General features: G+C 42.6%; 1 protein-coding gene across 2 annotated transcripts in view; it reads left to right on the plus strand.

Moving 5' to 3' along the window:
• MAGI1 (membrane associated guanylate kinase, WW and PDZ domain containing 1) overlaps nucleotides 1–16,512 on the plus strand; it is a 353,430-nt gene that overhangs the window by 280,709 nt on the left and 56,209 nt on the right. Inside the window, exons 6-10 of one of the 2 annotated variants that reach the window (XM_086470625.1) lie at nucleotides 2,703–2,785; nucleotides 5,859–5,897; nucleotides 10,389–10,446; nucleotides 12,799–12,887; nucleotides 13,911–14,003. In XM_086470625.1, the coding sequence (XP_086326751.1) occupies nucleotides 2,703–2,785; nucleotides 5,859–5,897; nucleotides 10,389–10,446; nucleotides 12,799–12,887; nucleotides 13,911–14,003 (362 nt within the window). The remainder of the gene's footprint in view (nucleotides 1–2,702; nucleotides 2,786–5,858; nucleotides 5,898–10,388; nucleotides 10,447–12,798; nucleotides 12,888–13,910; nucleotides 14,004–16,512) is intronic. The other variant, XM_086470626.1, reaches the window with a different exon arrangement.

Genomic DNA, 16,512 nt, shown 5'->3' on the forward strand with positions numbered 1-16,512 from the left:
CTTGTGTACCAGAAGCCAGTGGCCAGTTAGTACAGAAGATCCTCCTCTGCTAATGCATCTTCTAGTACTCCAGGGAATTATGCTGGATTAGGGCAGTAAGGGGAGCTGTCCTGCTCCGTCATCAGGAGAGGGGACTTCTGGACAGGGACAAGGAAAGGTTTATCAGAGATGTTCCCTTGGCTGCAATGGCAGGGGAACACATCAGAGAAGAGTACCAGAAGATCTGAGGAGCTGGGAGGACTGAGAGCACCGCAGCAGCTCTTCACCAGCTGGGAGAGGGCTGCTGTAAAAAAGGCCATTTTCCAAGGCACTCTCAATTACCTGAAGAGGCTCCACTAACCCCCTAGTGTAAGACAAAGTCTGGAAGGCACAATGCAAATTCTCATCAGCGGTATATCAGATGCAACTGAAATGTGTTCATTATCCCGAACATGGTATTCTGCCCCTCGTTATGTCCTCAGGGTGCCTCATTCTTCGACGTACTTTCTGCCTTTAGTCTGTATAACACAGCCTCAGTAATAGCCCATCTAGCCTGCCATTTTCCTCCCTGGAGGAGGACAGACGGTGAGCACTAAATGCTGCCCAAGCAGCTGGTTGCTCGCTTTTTTGTCCCCACATGGGCCCCTGCTGTCCTGCCTTACAGGCGCTTCAGCCAGGGGTTCTGCTGCTGCCACCGATTTCCCCAAAACCCATCCCCATGGCTGCTATATTCTCTATGTGTGTGTGTTCTCTTAGCAATGCAGGACTGTAGCACCTTCAGTAATTTGTTAGATCTTTTGCAGGAGAATCATACATGTGGTGGAAAAATGTAGCCTGCATACACAACTGTCTGTCTGATGTGAAAATCTGGTAGCACACCAACTGCTTCCTTCCCTGCAGTGCAGACTGACCATTTTGAGGATACATATGCATAGGGGGTGATTTTGTGCAAGAATGTGTTAGTGTGGATGCAGCACTGAATGACTGCAGTTCTATTAATTCTAAGGACACCCTGAGCTTAGAAACAATTTAGTTTGATTTGTATCAAATTAAGAGAGCAAGCTAATGAGCTGTGTGGACCCAAGCTGGCTCAGATGTCTGTACCGTCATCTACAGCACTTTGGGTTATCAAGTCAGGGTGCTGGAGGGAACAGTATGGGAACATCTGAGCTGCTCGTACAGAACCAGCACAGGTCCAGTGGGGCCAGAACCGCATGTTGGATAACTGATCCTGATGGCTTGTAGCTGAAGCAGTTTGGCTCTTGAGATATTCTTCTCTGATGCTTTAATTGGGATTTTCATTACACCAAGTATCCCAGTCTCTCGTTACCCTGCATGTAGATTTGTGTACGTTACAGGTCTAACACAATCCTGTCCCTCTTGAGTGTGTGATCTGAAAGGTGTTGAGCTAAATTTTCTGTGCCTCAGCAAACTACACTGTTGTGAGCCTTTGGGTAGCAAGACAAAGTTGCAAGAAATATGCAAATATTCTATTGCTCTCCTCCCACCGCCCTCTTTCTCAGCTAGACTACAGGCTTTCTTATTTATAGTTGGCAGAACCCCTCTGCTTTATTGCTATTAATTTGCCTGACTTGCTGAATTTCTGCCATTCAGTTTTCTAGTTGGCGATTAATTGCTCTGAAGGATACAAAAGGATTAAACATATTTGCTCGTCCTGCCTTGGGAGGGCTAGGTAGTAGGATGTGTAAAACAACGACCTCTTATTTACACACTCGGATCTTAGGAGCAGGGAGTTCCCTCTTCTTGCAGTAGAATATAAGTTTGCTGGTCGGTTGTTAGTTCCTCAGGGATCATAGCCCTCATTACAGCATTTCCAGCTTCATAAGACTGTTGTGAGGCTAAGGTTAAGTTTGTAAACCCCTCTGAGACCTTGAAGGAGAAGTAAATAGCATTACTACGGTATTGAAACTTAAAACTGTTAAGCAGTGCTAAAGGCTAAGCTAGAGAAATGATACCTTAGGGACTGGAGGGATATCTTTGCAGGTTATGTCTGAGATGACATCAGCTTGTAGAAGAGGCATTATATTACAAGATTGTCTGTGTATGGAAATGAAATGATGGGAGAAAATAATTTCTAGAAAAATGTATTTTAAGCCTGTTTACTATGCAGCCTTCACCGCTGGGACTGGCACCATGATACTGTCAGGGGACTTGTAGAAAGGAAGAGTTGAAAGTAAAGCTGTTGAACTTCCATCAAAGGCTTTGACAGAACACTTTTATTTGTATAATTAAAAAGTTTTCACTGGAAATGTTGTTATTGACTAATGGTTGTGTCAAAGCTAGACAAACGTCAAAGGTCTTTTACAGGAACAAAGATCACTGCATGTTTTAGGGAGGAAGGGACACTTCTTTCTTTTCACCAGGAGGCAAATGGCTCAGAGGCAGCTCCTGGAATTGAGAAACAAACTACCAAAGATAAAAGTTTGGAAATTAATATTATAATATTATAGCTTTCACATGCATCTTTCCAGTCAGGAATGCTGATTTATGTATTTTCACTTTTCACCTTTGTGTTTTCAATGCCAAGATTCTTGTGATTTGGTAAACTTCTTTGCAAAACATCGAATTGTAATGCCATTTCCTCTGAAGAAAAAGTATGCCTTTGGGTCTGTTGAATAATAAAGAGGATATATACTTTTATGTCACTGATACTTCAGCTCTGCTTTATTAACAAAGGTCATATTTCCATTTTTGGTTTCCAGCCATAACACAAAAACAACATCTTGGCTAGATCCACGGTGCCTGAACAAACAGCAGAAGCCTCTAGAAGAATGTGAAGATGATGGTAAGAGACTGAAAATAGTGAAATAATAATGTGTTTGGTCCATTTCCAGGTGGCTTTCTTCCTTTCCTTTTCCCCTTTCCAGTAACCTGTGTTCAGAAATCCTTTTTTTTTTTAAAAAAAAAAAAAAAGGTTTATTAGTAAGTGCATAGAGACAATATCCATTATGTTGTTGTAAAATCACTGTCTGTGTATGTAAAATAGCCATTGAGATGGCAGATCGTTTAATAAAAATCAATGAGGTGCTAGAAGTAAGAGGCCTCTGATTTTGCAAAGGCATTTGAATAGTCACTAATGCTGAACGAGACTCAAAGCTTTCTAAGATGTTTGCTCCTTGGATTGCTGTGTAGGAGGAAAGCGACTGAGTCTCTGTGGGCTTCACTGTGTTATGCTTCAACCACCTGCTTTACATGAATTCAAGGAGTTATGTTCTTACTTGCTTGTTTGAGCAGAAATAACTCAATTGCTTCACCTCTACTGTTAAATTCTGACAGTCCACTTAATGTAATGATTGCTGAAAACAAGTTCCGTTTGAAAGTGTAGATTTTTGCCACTGAAAATTTACACTGATGTAATTTTGTATTCCTTGAGATGTTGGAAATGCAAGCCACTGTCCAATTTAGAGCAGCCAAGTGCAGGACTGTTAAAGGAGGTTGTTTCCCTGCATCCTTTAGTTGATGCTGGAAGAAAAAGGGAATCGTGATGAAAGTAACTTAAATGTTTGGGAAAACCTGCATGGAAATTTTGGTCTACAGACCAGGAAAGGTGATGGTGTTCTAATGCATAATTTTGGCTAACACAATGCTGTCATGGTAGACATATGTTAAAAATGGAGGGATTTGCTTCATCAGTGTTGGTCCTTTCCTTGTAAAATTAGTTTTCGTAGTGTGATTAACCTCCTGCTGGTGTGAGTCAACTCAATAAGAATTGTGATTTTATTTTGGAAAAGAATCAGCTCGGTTCCCTTTTACTGGTAGGTTCAAATCTGGCCTCCAGAACTGCTGTGTTTATTTTTGCACACGCGGTTTTTCAACCTCAGCTTCCTTTCACGTGTGAGATTTTGCAGGATGTGAGAACTTGCCTGTGCAGCTTTTGCTGCTGTGGTGAAGCAGGTCACCAACTTCCTAGTGCACGGTGCAGCACAACCCTGAACCACAAGGATGTGCAAAGCTCAGGCAAAAGCTGAGCATTCTGAGCTGACGCCTGCTTCAGATCCTTAGCAACTGGCATCATTTGTTAGGGAGCTTTGCTCTTTCAGAGGGTAGTTTTCCCTGAAGCACAACTTCTGTCCTGGCTGTCTCTACCGGCAAGACTCCCACTACATCGATAGCCCCAGTGATGCCAACAAGTGGCATGTACTGCTGTGGGTCAGCGTGCCCCACGCCGTGCTCTGAGCCAGGGCAAGGAGCAGCCAGTAGGATGAGTCAGCAACGGGTGGCTGAGCTCCTCTGTTAAACAGTATTAAGTCTCCTTGCAGAAGGGAAAGTCTTTCTCTTGTCCTCTTAGCAATTAGAAAACAAACGTTGGAATAATTTATTTTATTGGGATTAGAAACATACCTCTAGTATTTTTGTATTTAATTAAATTCATAGTTTTGCAGAGTCGTAGCATTTTCGTTTATCAGGTCCTTAAAATCAGCTGATTTCATCTTCCCCCACACCCCTTCACTTCATTCACTGAGTTGCTCATTAATGAATATTTTTAACTTTCAGTAGTTAAACTAGTTGCTCCATAGGTACAGCAGTGCACTGCGCTGTTTTGCTTGGCTGCTGGGATCTTGCTTTGCACAGAAGACGAATTCTATTTCAGAAAACAGTGTGAGCACAGAGGAGAGAAGGTTATTTTTACTACGTCATAGAAGCTGTCCATTCTTGGCGATGTTGGATGTGTTTCCACTGAAGTCAGGGGCATTCCTGCTCTGTTTTATTTGTTGTGTGTTTGTGTGCTTGAGTTTTCAGGCTGGATCCCATCCTGTTTGTGGTCTTTTTATAAATGTTAGACGCAGTTTCAAATTTGTTTGGGTGCAGTTGCTTTGTGTTTTTTCTTCATCAGGATATGTGTCCCTACAAGTTTTTGGTTGTTTCCAGTTGTTTAGGCTATCAAAGGAAATTGCAATTCATATTTCATGCTAATGGTCCTGTTTTGGTAGACTACATTTGTATTGCAAACAGGTCGTGGAAGTGGTTTTTTAGGTGTCCCAATTTTCGAAACCAATGCTGTGACACTACATCTGTGGCTTATACTCTACTGTATTAGGTCCAAGATTGTTTTTACCATCTTTGTTCTGGTTTTGTCATCATCTTTCATTTTCAGACTGCATTATTATTATTTATAGGCTAAGCAATACTTTAATCATCTGTGTCACTGTTAACTTATGAATATGGAGCAGATAATGATAAATGGAGCAACAGTGAATATTGATGGCTTTGTGTCTTTGAAAAATTATGTGATCTTTGTCCCAGGTGCCCTGCTAAAAGTGGTACATTCCTGTATATGCCTCACCAGCGCATCTGGACTTCAGTGTGGGCCTGCGCCTCCAGTTAAACAAGGCGCTTCACTTTGTGTCTATCTTAAATCATCTGAGTAGTTACAGTGAAGTCAATTGGACCTTGTATGCACATAAATTTAGGCACTTTCTTGAAAACCTTGCTACATTAGTTCTTATTTAGATGCAAGGTTTTCCTCTCAGATTTCTTCATTAGTATTCAGGTCTGGCCTTCTGATAGATCTGTTTGTCTGCAGAATGGATTGTGAAGGTCAGACCATACAGATCTGAGGGAGTAGCTTCACTACGGTGAGAACAACACAAATGTGTTACTTTGCCGTATCAAACCGTAGCATGGACGTGGTCAATTGGTACAAGTATTTTGAGAATGCAAGAACCAGTTCTTTCATTATCTACCTCAGATCCATCAATATTCTGATCACTAAAGTGTGATAAATGGAAAGCTTGGGCTTGGTCTGTAGAAAATTAGTGCTGGTTCTGCTGTTTGCTGTAGGGAATTTCTTGCTTGGTGCTGGTATCTGAAATTTTCTTTTAATTTTTTCTGTCTCATTTACTGCTCTTCCCTTGGAGAAGAAGGGGTACACACGGAGGAACTGGACAGTGAACTAGGTAAATCATCCATCTCTCGTTTTGCTGTTTGACTTCAACTGCACTGTTTTAAGCATTTAATTACTTACTTTCTCCTTTGTATCATTTTGCATCTTTCAGTTTTTTGTTTCAACAAGCTTAATTTATCAGCAAAACTTCCCTAGCGCATAAAGCATTCATCTTCCCCTAGCTTCAGATCTGCAGTGTTTTTCTTACGGATTCAGAGCCTGAAGAAAGCTGGAGGGCCTTAATCTTGCAAAGTTTGTTTAAAGTTGCTTCCTCCGAGACCCTGCAGAAGTCAGGGGCTTTTCCATTGGCATCACTCGCACCAGGAGAAAGCTTATAGATGCCAAAGTTGAAATCAAGTAGCTAATGATGCTTTTTCACTGGGGCCAAAGACATTTTCCAGACAAGAGAAGCAAAGTGTGATTTAGAAAGTTTAGGTATTCCATAAGATGCTTCTGCTGAGCTTGTGAATGAAATAGGTGAAAATTTTGCCTCAGTAAGTGATTTTATAAACAGCTTATTTTCAATGATGTGGTACACTTCTGTTTGCTGCATCTTTTTGCGAAGAATGCTGTCTTGATATCTAATCTCAGCAGTGCTCATTGTTTATACTGATGGTGGAGGTAGTTGTTATTTCTGTTCAGCTATGCTCTAGTGCACTTGGAAAGCTGAAAGGCATAGGAGGTTGCATAGGATTTTATTTCCACTAGGTCTATTACAGCTTTTAGAAAGGACTGTATTTACAGTTTATAGTTGTGCGTACTGGAGGATTGTGTTACCAGAAAATTAACCTCTGGTTTCTGTAATGACTTGCAAGTGTATTCTGCTTCCTGCTTCCGTGTGATTGATACAGCACCAGCAGCCAGCAGCTATTGAGTGGACTTCCAACGCTACTCCAGGAACTGTTCTTCTGGGTAATAATGCCTGGAATAATGTTGGAGGCCTAATTTCTTTTACTGCAAGAATTTGAAAGAGATGACAATTTAAAGAAGAATGCAGTCCCTTTAGTGGTACATTAGCATTACGTGCAGCTCACACAAATAATGCACAGCAGACCAAGTAACACCAGAAGTAGGTGGATGCACACCAACAGCCTACAAAGATTTCTCACAGACGTCTTCACAAAGGGTGACTTAAAATAAAGAGAGAAGTTAAAAAAAAGAGCAAATATAGAGGCAGTAATGAAATGGAAATGTTCCCTTCTTTCAGTCTGATATCAGAATCCAGTGAGCTGAAAAAATAGATGCAAGGAAACTCATTAATTGATAAGCCTGACCCCAGTTCTGCAGGCTTTTACATACACAAGTGTTTTGCTCAAACATCACGAGATACATTCCCTTTGTTTTGCTGCAGATAAGCTTTCCTGAGTTTACAGCCCATCGATATACTGTTAAGATTTGTAAATGTTGCTGTGTAAAGAAAGACGTTTCCAAACGGCTCGGTTACAGCAACATTGGGGAGGGGCATGAAAACATGGGGCCTGTTTGCTAACTGTCCTCGTGGTCAGTGTAAACTGGTTGGCACCAGATACTTAGCTTCTTAGCTTATCAACAGGTTCTCCTCTAAATATGAGAAAATTAAAACTTGAAGCTTGGCACAACAACTTGTTTTCCAAAGAGGTGGGTTGAATATGGAGTAATAGGTCACCTCTTTTTAACAGAATGTTGTACAGAAGGACACAAAAATTTAACCTTTAGAGTGGAATTGGACATGCACTTGGGCAGATCCTCCTGGCCTCACAGGGTGCAGCAAGAGCTGAGTATGCTGAGGTCATCTCCAGCTCCTTTATAGTGATGCATGGGTGCAAAATACCTAGTGGTTGGAGAAGTTCTTTTTTAGGAATCCAATCATCCCCTTTGTAAGGTAGGATACTAAACAGGAGCATCCCAGTAGGAATCCATGTATTTACCCCAGGCTTAAAAGTATAAAATTGAATATTTGTCCGTTGAATTTACCTGCTGACAAATGCTTTGAGACTGCAGAGTGCTATTTTGGATGTACCAAAATAAAAACCGTATGCCTCACTCAGGCTTCCGACGATGCAAAATGTTTTTGGAAATCTCGTATTTGCGATAAAATCTAATGCTCTGGGTCATCTTCAGTTTGTCAGGAGAGGTAGAGAAGGGAGATGAATAATTTAAAGCCACTAAGAAGCTAGACTCTGCAACATGGCTGTGGAGAATATTGCCTTTTGCTTTAGAGAACTTTCAGTGGGTTTAGAAGTTGGAAAGCTCATCTATGTAATCGACAAGTAATGTTTTGAAAGCTGCAGTTTTGTGTATTGTTACTTGTGAAAACATAGAGATATGCTCCCTAAATGGAAAGCTGCAGAAATAGAAAACTGGAAAGATTTTGGCACAGTATATTTCTGAGGTTAGGAAAGTGCTGGTTTTCTGACCTTCTGTGAAGATTCTTTAAAATAAGAGAAAAAAAATGAAATTTACTACCAAAACCTTTTGTGAACAGAAGAAAAACAAACAAATTTTTATTTAAACTTTAAAAATAAAAAATACTGAAGAGTCCAAAATAGACATAAGACATTTAGCAGGAAAAAGTTGCGGTAAAGTCATTTTAAGGCATTTGTGCGTTACTTCTCCCCTCCCTCATTCGTTTTTTATTTTTCTTCCACCCCGGCTTGGTCTCTTTCACTGTAGCGCAACGAATTAAATGGCTGCCCCAACTTGTGATTTCCCTGATTGCATCCTAGGTCTTAATTTAATTGCACTGAAACTCTTTAAGCCAGTCCCACAGTGTTTTCACCGTATGGGACACTTTTTTGCAAACCTGAGAGTTCCCTTTGCAAAAAGACTTTCAAGACTGGCCTCTAGCTTTCTAACTTTTTCTCACATATGCTTGCACGGTGTAAAGGATTATCTGTTTCTGAAGCGTTCGTTTCAGATCAGTCTGCTGATAAAATTGTGGAGTATTTTCATGCCCAAAAGTTAGCACTGGCTTGCATTTAATCGCTTATGTCTCAAGGAATCCAAAGATGTTAAACCCAATAAGGATAAAACAAGAATGAAAAACCTACCTTATATCTGTAATAAAGGAGATCTAGAGCAAAAACCATGAAAATCGATTTAATCTGATCTTCAGCCAATTCTGAACACAAACATAAACTTTGAGTAATTAGTCCATGTGTGTTTTTATAGATTCTGTTCGTCTCCAGTCTGGAGATATTTCTATCCTTATGGCAACATAGTTGAAGTCTATAAATACAGAACTAGATAGTTGCATTTATTCTAATTAATGGACCATTGTTGATTGTATTGGCTCAGCAATTGATGCCGTTAATAAAAAGAAATCTTCGCATTTGATAATAAACAAACATAGATTATTTGCTATCAGTCTTGTCAATTTAGTGATTAATATTGAGGAATTATTTTGCATGGGGTATTTGAACTTGTGTTATCTGACAGTGGCTTTTTTTTTTTTCCCCTTAAGTGAATGTGCAGTCTGTAGAACCATACTTGCACAGTCCATAGTGTGGTGGAGCCTTCTTTTGAGTTGATTCACAGTATTACACAAACACACCACTCTGTATTGTTAATAGCATGATTATTTTGGTACGCACAGCCAATGGGAACATTGTGTTTAAATGAGAGGGACAAGGATCAGGCCCTTAAGTAATACATACAGCTTTAATAACCCCCAGTTGGATGCTGAAGTGATTTTATTATGTTTACTAATTATAGTTACAGTACTACATGCAGTCTAGAAAATCAACAGGAACAAAAGCGGATACACTTCCAAATGTTAATTTTATCTTCAGAATTGTTTTTTGTTAATTATGCTAATTAAAAAAGGAAATCTCTGTTACATGTGGTTACAGCAATGTGTGTTTTTACATTAAGTGCTATGCAGTGAAATACATCTGTGTGTGCCAGCCCCACTTGGGTGGATTCTGTATGCCCGGCGTTTACGTTAAATTCACTTTGTCCTGTTTCAAGATGGGCTTTTGTGTTGGGCTCATGGTTGAGCAATGCAGTGTAAATCCCTAAGAAAGGAGTAAAACCCCCCTCTTTTCAGCAGTGGTGAGCATAAATGGCTCGGCCCCGGTACAGGAGATGAGCGTGGTCCCTCTGTTAGAGTGCTACAATTGCTTGCCGTAATCTTGCCCATATTCATAGTCTGGCACTTAAATGGCTTTGGCCTGTTGCCTGCCTTGACTTCCACTGCAGTGCTGCATCCAGGGCCGCTCTGCCCATGGTGGTGAAACCAGGAAGGTACCTGAGGTACTCCCAGAAAGGAAATTTATTAATCATTTGTTCGTAAATCCAAAATCAACTGGCATGGGCATCTTCCCACTGATTTGATAACCCTCACAGGACAGGGTATGACGTTGGTGCTATGCTATGCCAGCCTTTAAAAGGACGCTGTGGTTGTTCTGAAAAGTGTTCAAAGCAAAGTCTGAGCTATTGATGAGTTTTGCACGGCGAGCAGAAGCATCTCCCTGTCAGAAAAAAAATGCATTGGAGTCTTCAGTAATGCTTTTTCTGTTTCCAGAGTTGCCCGCTGGTTGGGAGAAAATTGAGGATCCCGTATATGGTGTCTACTATGTAGAGTAAGTGCTGCTCTCCTTTTCTGGTGTGGCTGTCGGGTGGAGGAAGGCTTTCCTCCACAGCGGTCTGTCTGCTTTGTTGGTAGCCTCTCATACCGAGGAGGAGGAGGAAACCCTGGCCCCTTACAGGCTTCAGGGTTGCTATAGGGGCTGGGAGGGGGCAGCCGTGCCTTGCCATTCCCCATCCTCTGGTGGGCTCTGGCAGCAGCACCCTGGGGTGGGGGTGGGCTCAGACGAGACAGAAGCACCCTGGGAGGGGGTTGAGCTCCAGGGGTGAGCTCAAGCAAGACAGGAGCACCCTAGGATTGGGGCGTGCTGGAGCCCCAGCACCTCAGGAAGTACTTTTATCCAGAGAACATTAACAATTGTGCAATTAATGAGCTCAATCCCCTTCGTACAGTGCTATGATCACAATACCAGTGTGCAAAGCAGACTGCTGGTTCAGTTACAAGTCAGAAGAAGCTCAGAAGGAGGAATGAACAAGCCTGTGTGACCAAACAGCCATGGCAGGGGTTCTTGCGTCAAGCTCTGTTGTTGTGAATAGAATTACAGGTTTAATGGGACTTTCTTGCATCAAGCTCTGTTGTTGTGAATAGAATTACAGGTTTAATGGGACTCTCTCTAGAATTAGAACAGCTTCTTCTTTATCTAGATGTCAGATCACTCCCTTGGGAAACCAGAGATTTGAGTTTTGTTTCATCACTGACCCCATAAAATGAATTTTTAATTATGTGTATACTCCTGTCTAGTAGGATGGCTTATGATAGCCCTCAGAATAGACATGGTATACAGTTTCTGTCTGCTTTGGCTCATTTCTGACCCTACCATCTGTGCCTAGGGAAACAAGGTTAGCAAACTGTGTAATTAAGGCTTGACATTTATTTACCGAAGACATCAAGAATATTTTTCGGCTATTAAATGCCATGCCAAGAGGTCTTTACAGCATTTTTTCCTGTCACTTTATATATACATGCCCATTAGTTTTGTGGTACTCCTTAGTGATGAAATTAAATAGAAAAGTAACAGCAATGAGACATAAGTTTGTTTTACTTACTATCAATAAGCTAGCAAGATGGTTATAATTTGAGCATTTGCCTTTTTCCCTTCCAATTCAGGCACTCTATTCTTGCATAATAGATTTTATTGAGAAACAACTATATCATCAAAAAGTTTATATCATTTTTAAAGTAGTTATCATTTTTTCTTTCTGAAGATATCTTGAAATGGGAAATTTTTACAGAATTCATTAACTTGTTTTTATTTGATTAGTTAATTTTTTTCCAGTGATTTAATGTTGATCTTAGCAGAAGAAATTCTGAACATCACTCTTTAGAGTGCTTCTATCATAATTACTTGAAAAAGTGGTTGTTTTTTCATGCAGGGCAGGGGTTGATAAAGACGTGTGGGATAGGTGACAATAAAATAGCAAGTTCTTCATGGTATACTTCGCTTTGGATACAAAGATGGGCTTTAAGCTAATATAATTTTCTAAGGTCTACTTGCCTCTTTGCTGTAGCAAAATCACTATTGAAAAATTACTCATGAGCAGCTCATCTCAGCTGCAGCCGTCAGCTGCAGAGAGTCCCCAGACGTGCCCCCACTGCCCTGGCATCTGTGACTGGTGTTTGTCATTTGGTTTCATAAAATGGTTAATCCTCCGCGGAGTGCGTTGCTTGTCTGCCATGTTTGGGGCTGGGCTGCTCTTTTTTTCCTTTTCCTGAGACTGGTAAGAAGGATTGGCTCTAAACATCTCATACGGGTCAAAAGCTGCCTAGTGGCTCTCCACGGAGGACAGCTGAAGTTTCACCAAGGGCTGGTTTCCGCTGGGAGTATTTGCTGGTGGCTGATTCTGAATATATTTTGCTCAGTTTGGAGCCCAGCTTTTCAGCTCATAGCCTACATCCCTGCAGATATTTTTAAGACAGCCTGTTAATAGTGTGCATGGGTGAGATAGCTGACGGATGTTACCAGTTGTTGGATTTTGTTTCAGATTTTAACTTCAGTGAGCCAGGGAATAACTGCACCTCTAGGATTCTGGTGAAAGCAGGGATGATATACACCTGTCCTTTAAAATACAATCAGACAGAGCGCCTTTTCTGCTTTAATCTCATTTTGCACAGATAGATCACTAGTTTAATACATTTGAAGGAATTAGCCATTCCTACTCAAGACATCATATCAGTACGGGAATCCACTTGTCTTCCTAAATATGCTTTTTGGCACGACTAGGTGAGCCACTGCTGTTGGGTTTGTTTGGGATTTTACTCTTTTCCTCAGAGGAGTTCCATGCCTGGCCGTCATTCCTGCTTGTCACATAAAGGGTTTCCTAATTTATTGCTCTCTTTTCATCTCCAGCCACATCAACCGGAAAACACAGTATGAAAACCCAGTTCTTGAAGCAAAGAGGAAGAAACAGCTTGAGCAACAGCAACAGCCACCAGAAGGTTGGCACCACTGAGGGTGTGATGGTTGGGATTTTCGTGAGGGAACGTGACCTCCCTTGCCTTGGCAGCACCGTGCCAATGTGTTTGTCCTTCCTTCTGTGGCCTTAGCGTTTAAAGGCAAAATGACGTGCACAGGAAAGGTTGTGTATGACCTTCATGTAAGATGCAGCAAAGGAGAAAATCTAAACTGTATAGCCACTTAAACATAGTAGCTTTCACCCATGTTAAAGGGGAGGGATTTTTCTTTTTTAATGTCCTTTATTTCTGGAAAGTTTCTAGGCTTTACAAATTAAAACACACATTTTCCTCTTTAATCTGCTCCATCAAGTCACTCACTGTACCTGGTGTTGTTCCAGTCTGCATTGGGACTCACAGGGGATGAGTGGGCATTTACATGTGCACTAGAGAACCCCGTCTGCATGAGAGACTTCTTAACCAAAGACCTTAGGATGTTGTCAAGCTCTAACATCTGAAGTGATTTCATTATTTTAAAACATTTTTTGCCCCCTTTTTTTTCTTTTTTTCTTTTTTTTCTTTTTTTTCTTTAAATGCAGCCCAACTGCAGTGAGGGGCCTGTGGCATTTGGGTTTGTTTTGGTGCCTTCGTGGCTTTCACACCATTTCACAACAGTTATTATCCAAGGGGAAAATAACTTAGGCTTCAGCATTCCTCCTGCAGCCCCATTTCCTGCAACACCAGCTCTTCTGCTTAGATGCCATGAGTGCCACGGGGAATAGATTTCATATAAATGTGGAGACCACTTAGGTGCAAATCGAGTCCCAAGTTTGAGTGTGAGGTATGGTGTCCCAGCAGGCAGATCAGTTGACTTGGATATAGAGGGTTCTCTAGATCTGGTTTTTGGACATCCCATTCATTTTATTCTCTCTCTCCGTGACACTGTTTCCTCTCTTGCCATGCTTCTCACATCTCCTCCGCTTGAGCCCCACACTCCAGTGTGTGTATGTGCAGGAGCTCTTCGTGCTGCTGTGAAACAAGTAACGTTTCCCTCTCTGCCCTCTCTAGAATGGACAGAGGAGTGTCCATCTCTCCCACCACCCGCTGCTCCAAACCATGTTTCAAACAACCAAGAGGCAGCTCGGGAAGCACCAGTGCAAGGTAACGACCTTGTTAAACCAGTTGTAAAAGTGCAACAAGGTTTTTTTCCTGAGTGTGAAATTCCCTCAGCCACCAGCAAAGGGAGTATCTCCACGACTAGTGTCACACACCAGGGCATGTGCCTGCTTATCTGGATTCCCATAGATTTTGAGACTAGTTGTTTCAAGACCACATTTGTTGACAAATGCAAGAGGCAAATGACATCACCTGCATCAAAAATGGATTGTGGCTATTCTCTGTGTAGCATTCAAATCTTTAAAAGACATGGTGAAAACATGAGTTACAACATCGGTGGGATTTAACGGCAACTGCAGTGGATGCAAGTGCAAGTAGGAGGAGACCGTTTTCAACAGAGCTGTGTGGATATGCAAGGTTTAGGCTTTTATACCTTCTAAACTCTACTGGGTTTAGAATGTCACTCTTATAATAAGATCTGGTGCAGAGATTTCTTTCGGTACTCGTACATCAACATTCCCTCCCGAAAAGCTGCACAAAATCTCACCATGTTGTGCTGTGATTAAGACACGGACATGGTCATGTTTTAGTTTGAGAGCCAGAGCCAATGTCACCCGACGTGTGCATTAGTGGACAGGTAGAGTTTCAAGTTAAAGTACTTTAAGAGCTCTGGAAACTGGTCGGTGTATTTGGGAGCTGTGATGCGTATAGGTTGCCGGCACTGTTTGGCAGGACCTTGGTTTTGGGGACCTTGGGTGTCTTGGTTGCAATTGTGACAACTGAGCAGCCAGGTTCTGTTAATGCCATGGATTAGTCTGGCTGGCAACTTCATGGATTTTCCTTTTTTGCATGCTTTGAATCCAAATGGAAATCTGGGGATGGGGAGGGGGTAGGAGCTGGGGTGAACACCAGAAGAGGGAGATCCTCTGCCGTTTGGAGAGCTTTGCAGAGCTACTAGGCCTCCATGCCAAATTTGACTTTCTGTAGTAACAGAGGGCAAAGAGGCACTAGGGCTTTGGCAAACATCATGTTTCTGAAAAATCAGAGTTGAAGCTCCTCTGGGAAGCTCTGCACGAGGAGGGAATAATAATAGGTCCAAGTACTGCAGACCTACTTTGATGTTGTATGTGTACAAGTACTTTGGGCTATTACAGCCTTATTTGTTAGTGTTAATGGTCTGTATATAGCCAACTGCTCACAGACCAGTCACTTGTCTTAAATCACTAACCAGACAGGACATGAATCATTCCTGAATTTGCAGCATGAGCTGAAACATTGCCAGGTTCAGGTTGCCAGCAAGGGCACAGAGTTCCACTTGTACCTGTTGCAGTACAAGTGCTCTCTGGTTACAAGTGGTTATAAGTAGGCTTCATCTTCGGCTACATCTAAATTGCACAGCAAGCAAATGGCATTGCCATAATCTGCAGGAACCAGAGGCTGGGGAAGGTGAGAGAGGGGGCGTCTGGCTGGAGGATGTCATCCTGACAGAGCTGGGAGCAGCCCAGGGGAGGGCTGCCCCCAGGAGCTGGGAATGCAGGTCAGCCGTGGTCTGTGAAGGCGAACCCAGTGTGGGTGCTGCTGTCCCAGGCAGCCTTTCCTGCCGTGAAGAGCCAGGGAGTGCTCTCTGCTGCAGGTGGCAGCAGATCAGCCCTTCCAGAACAGATACGTAAAATTTAACAGTATCCAAAGCCCCCAGCGCATTCCTGAGGGGTGTTAGAGTACATTAGAGTAATCGAGACTTGCAGCGAGGAAAAATGCAGGAGATCTGGGGATGGTACCCTGACCATCAGGCATCTGGAGTTAGGCATGGCATCAGAGTGCCCCCAAAATCCTTGTCTTCCTCGGGGAGACATCTGTGAATGCCACCTCTGCCTTTTACGCTGTCAGGCTGAAGCGAGGGCTGCCCAAGCATCCATGCACAGCAATGCAAAGGACTCGTCGTGCAGGGGATGGCATTAGGAGCCTCACTCAGCTCTCGACTCACTCCTGACTGCCAGCCACTGAAATTGTGCAGCAACATTACAGGAGAGCATTAGCCTGTCTCAGCACCACTCTGAGTGACACGTCCTGGTACCCGCTGACGACTCCTTCTCTCTTTCATTCCTTCCTCTTCCTTTCTCAGCACTGCTCCCTCTTCTCTTGCTCCCCATTTGCAGCAGCTATTTGCAGCTTCCCTGTCTCCCTGCCCTGCACCCAGGGGTTTCCATCTCTTCCACTGATGGCACTGCTGGTGGGGGCATGGGCACAAGGACCTCTCCTTGTGCCCCTGGCACCGCTCTCCCATCTGGCATTTTATAGATACACTCATTTAAAATGTGATCCCCTCCCAAATTCTGTAGGTGGGACGTAGTCTATGGTGCTGCTACCCTGTTACTGCAGGGCAGGTTCGCCCTGTATCTGTAGGCAGACGCCAGCAATCTGTGCTGGTTCTGCTTCTCTTTGAACCAGAAATCAGCACAGGACCAAGCCCCGCTGCACGTTGCCCCTCAGCTCTGTTTGTTGCCTGAGACGTTGGGTTGCACTTTGATAGTCAGGGCTTGTTTGCAGCTTGGGG

Source organism: Leptosomus discolor, chromosome 9, assembly GCF_034619465.1.
Source record: "Leptosomus discolor isolate bLepDis1 chromosome 9, bLepDis1.hap2, whole genome shotgun sequence".
Lineage (NCBI taxonomy): Eukaryota > Metazoa > Chordata > Aves > Leptosomiformes > Leptosomidae > Leptosomus > Leptosomus discolor.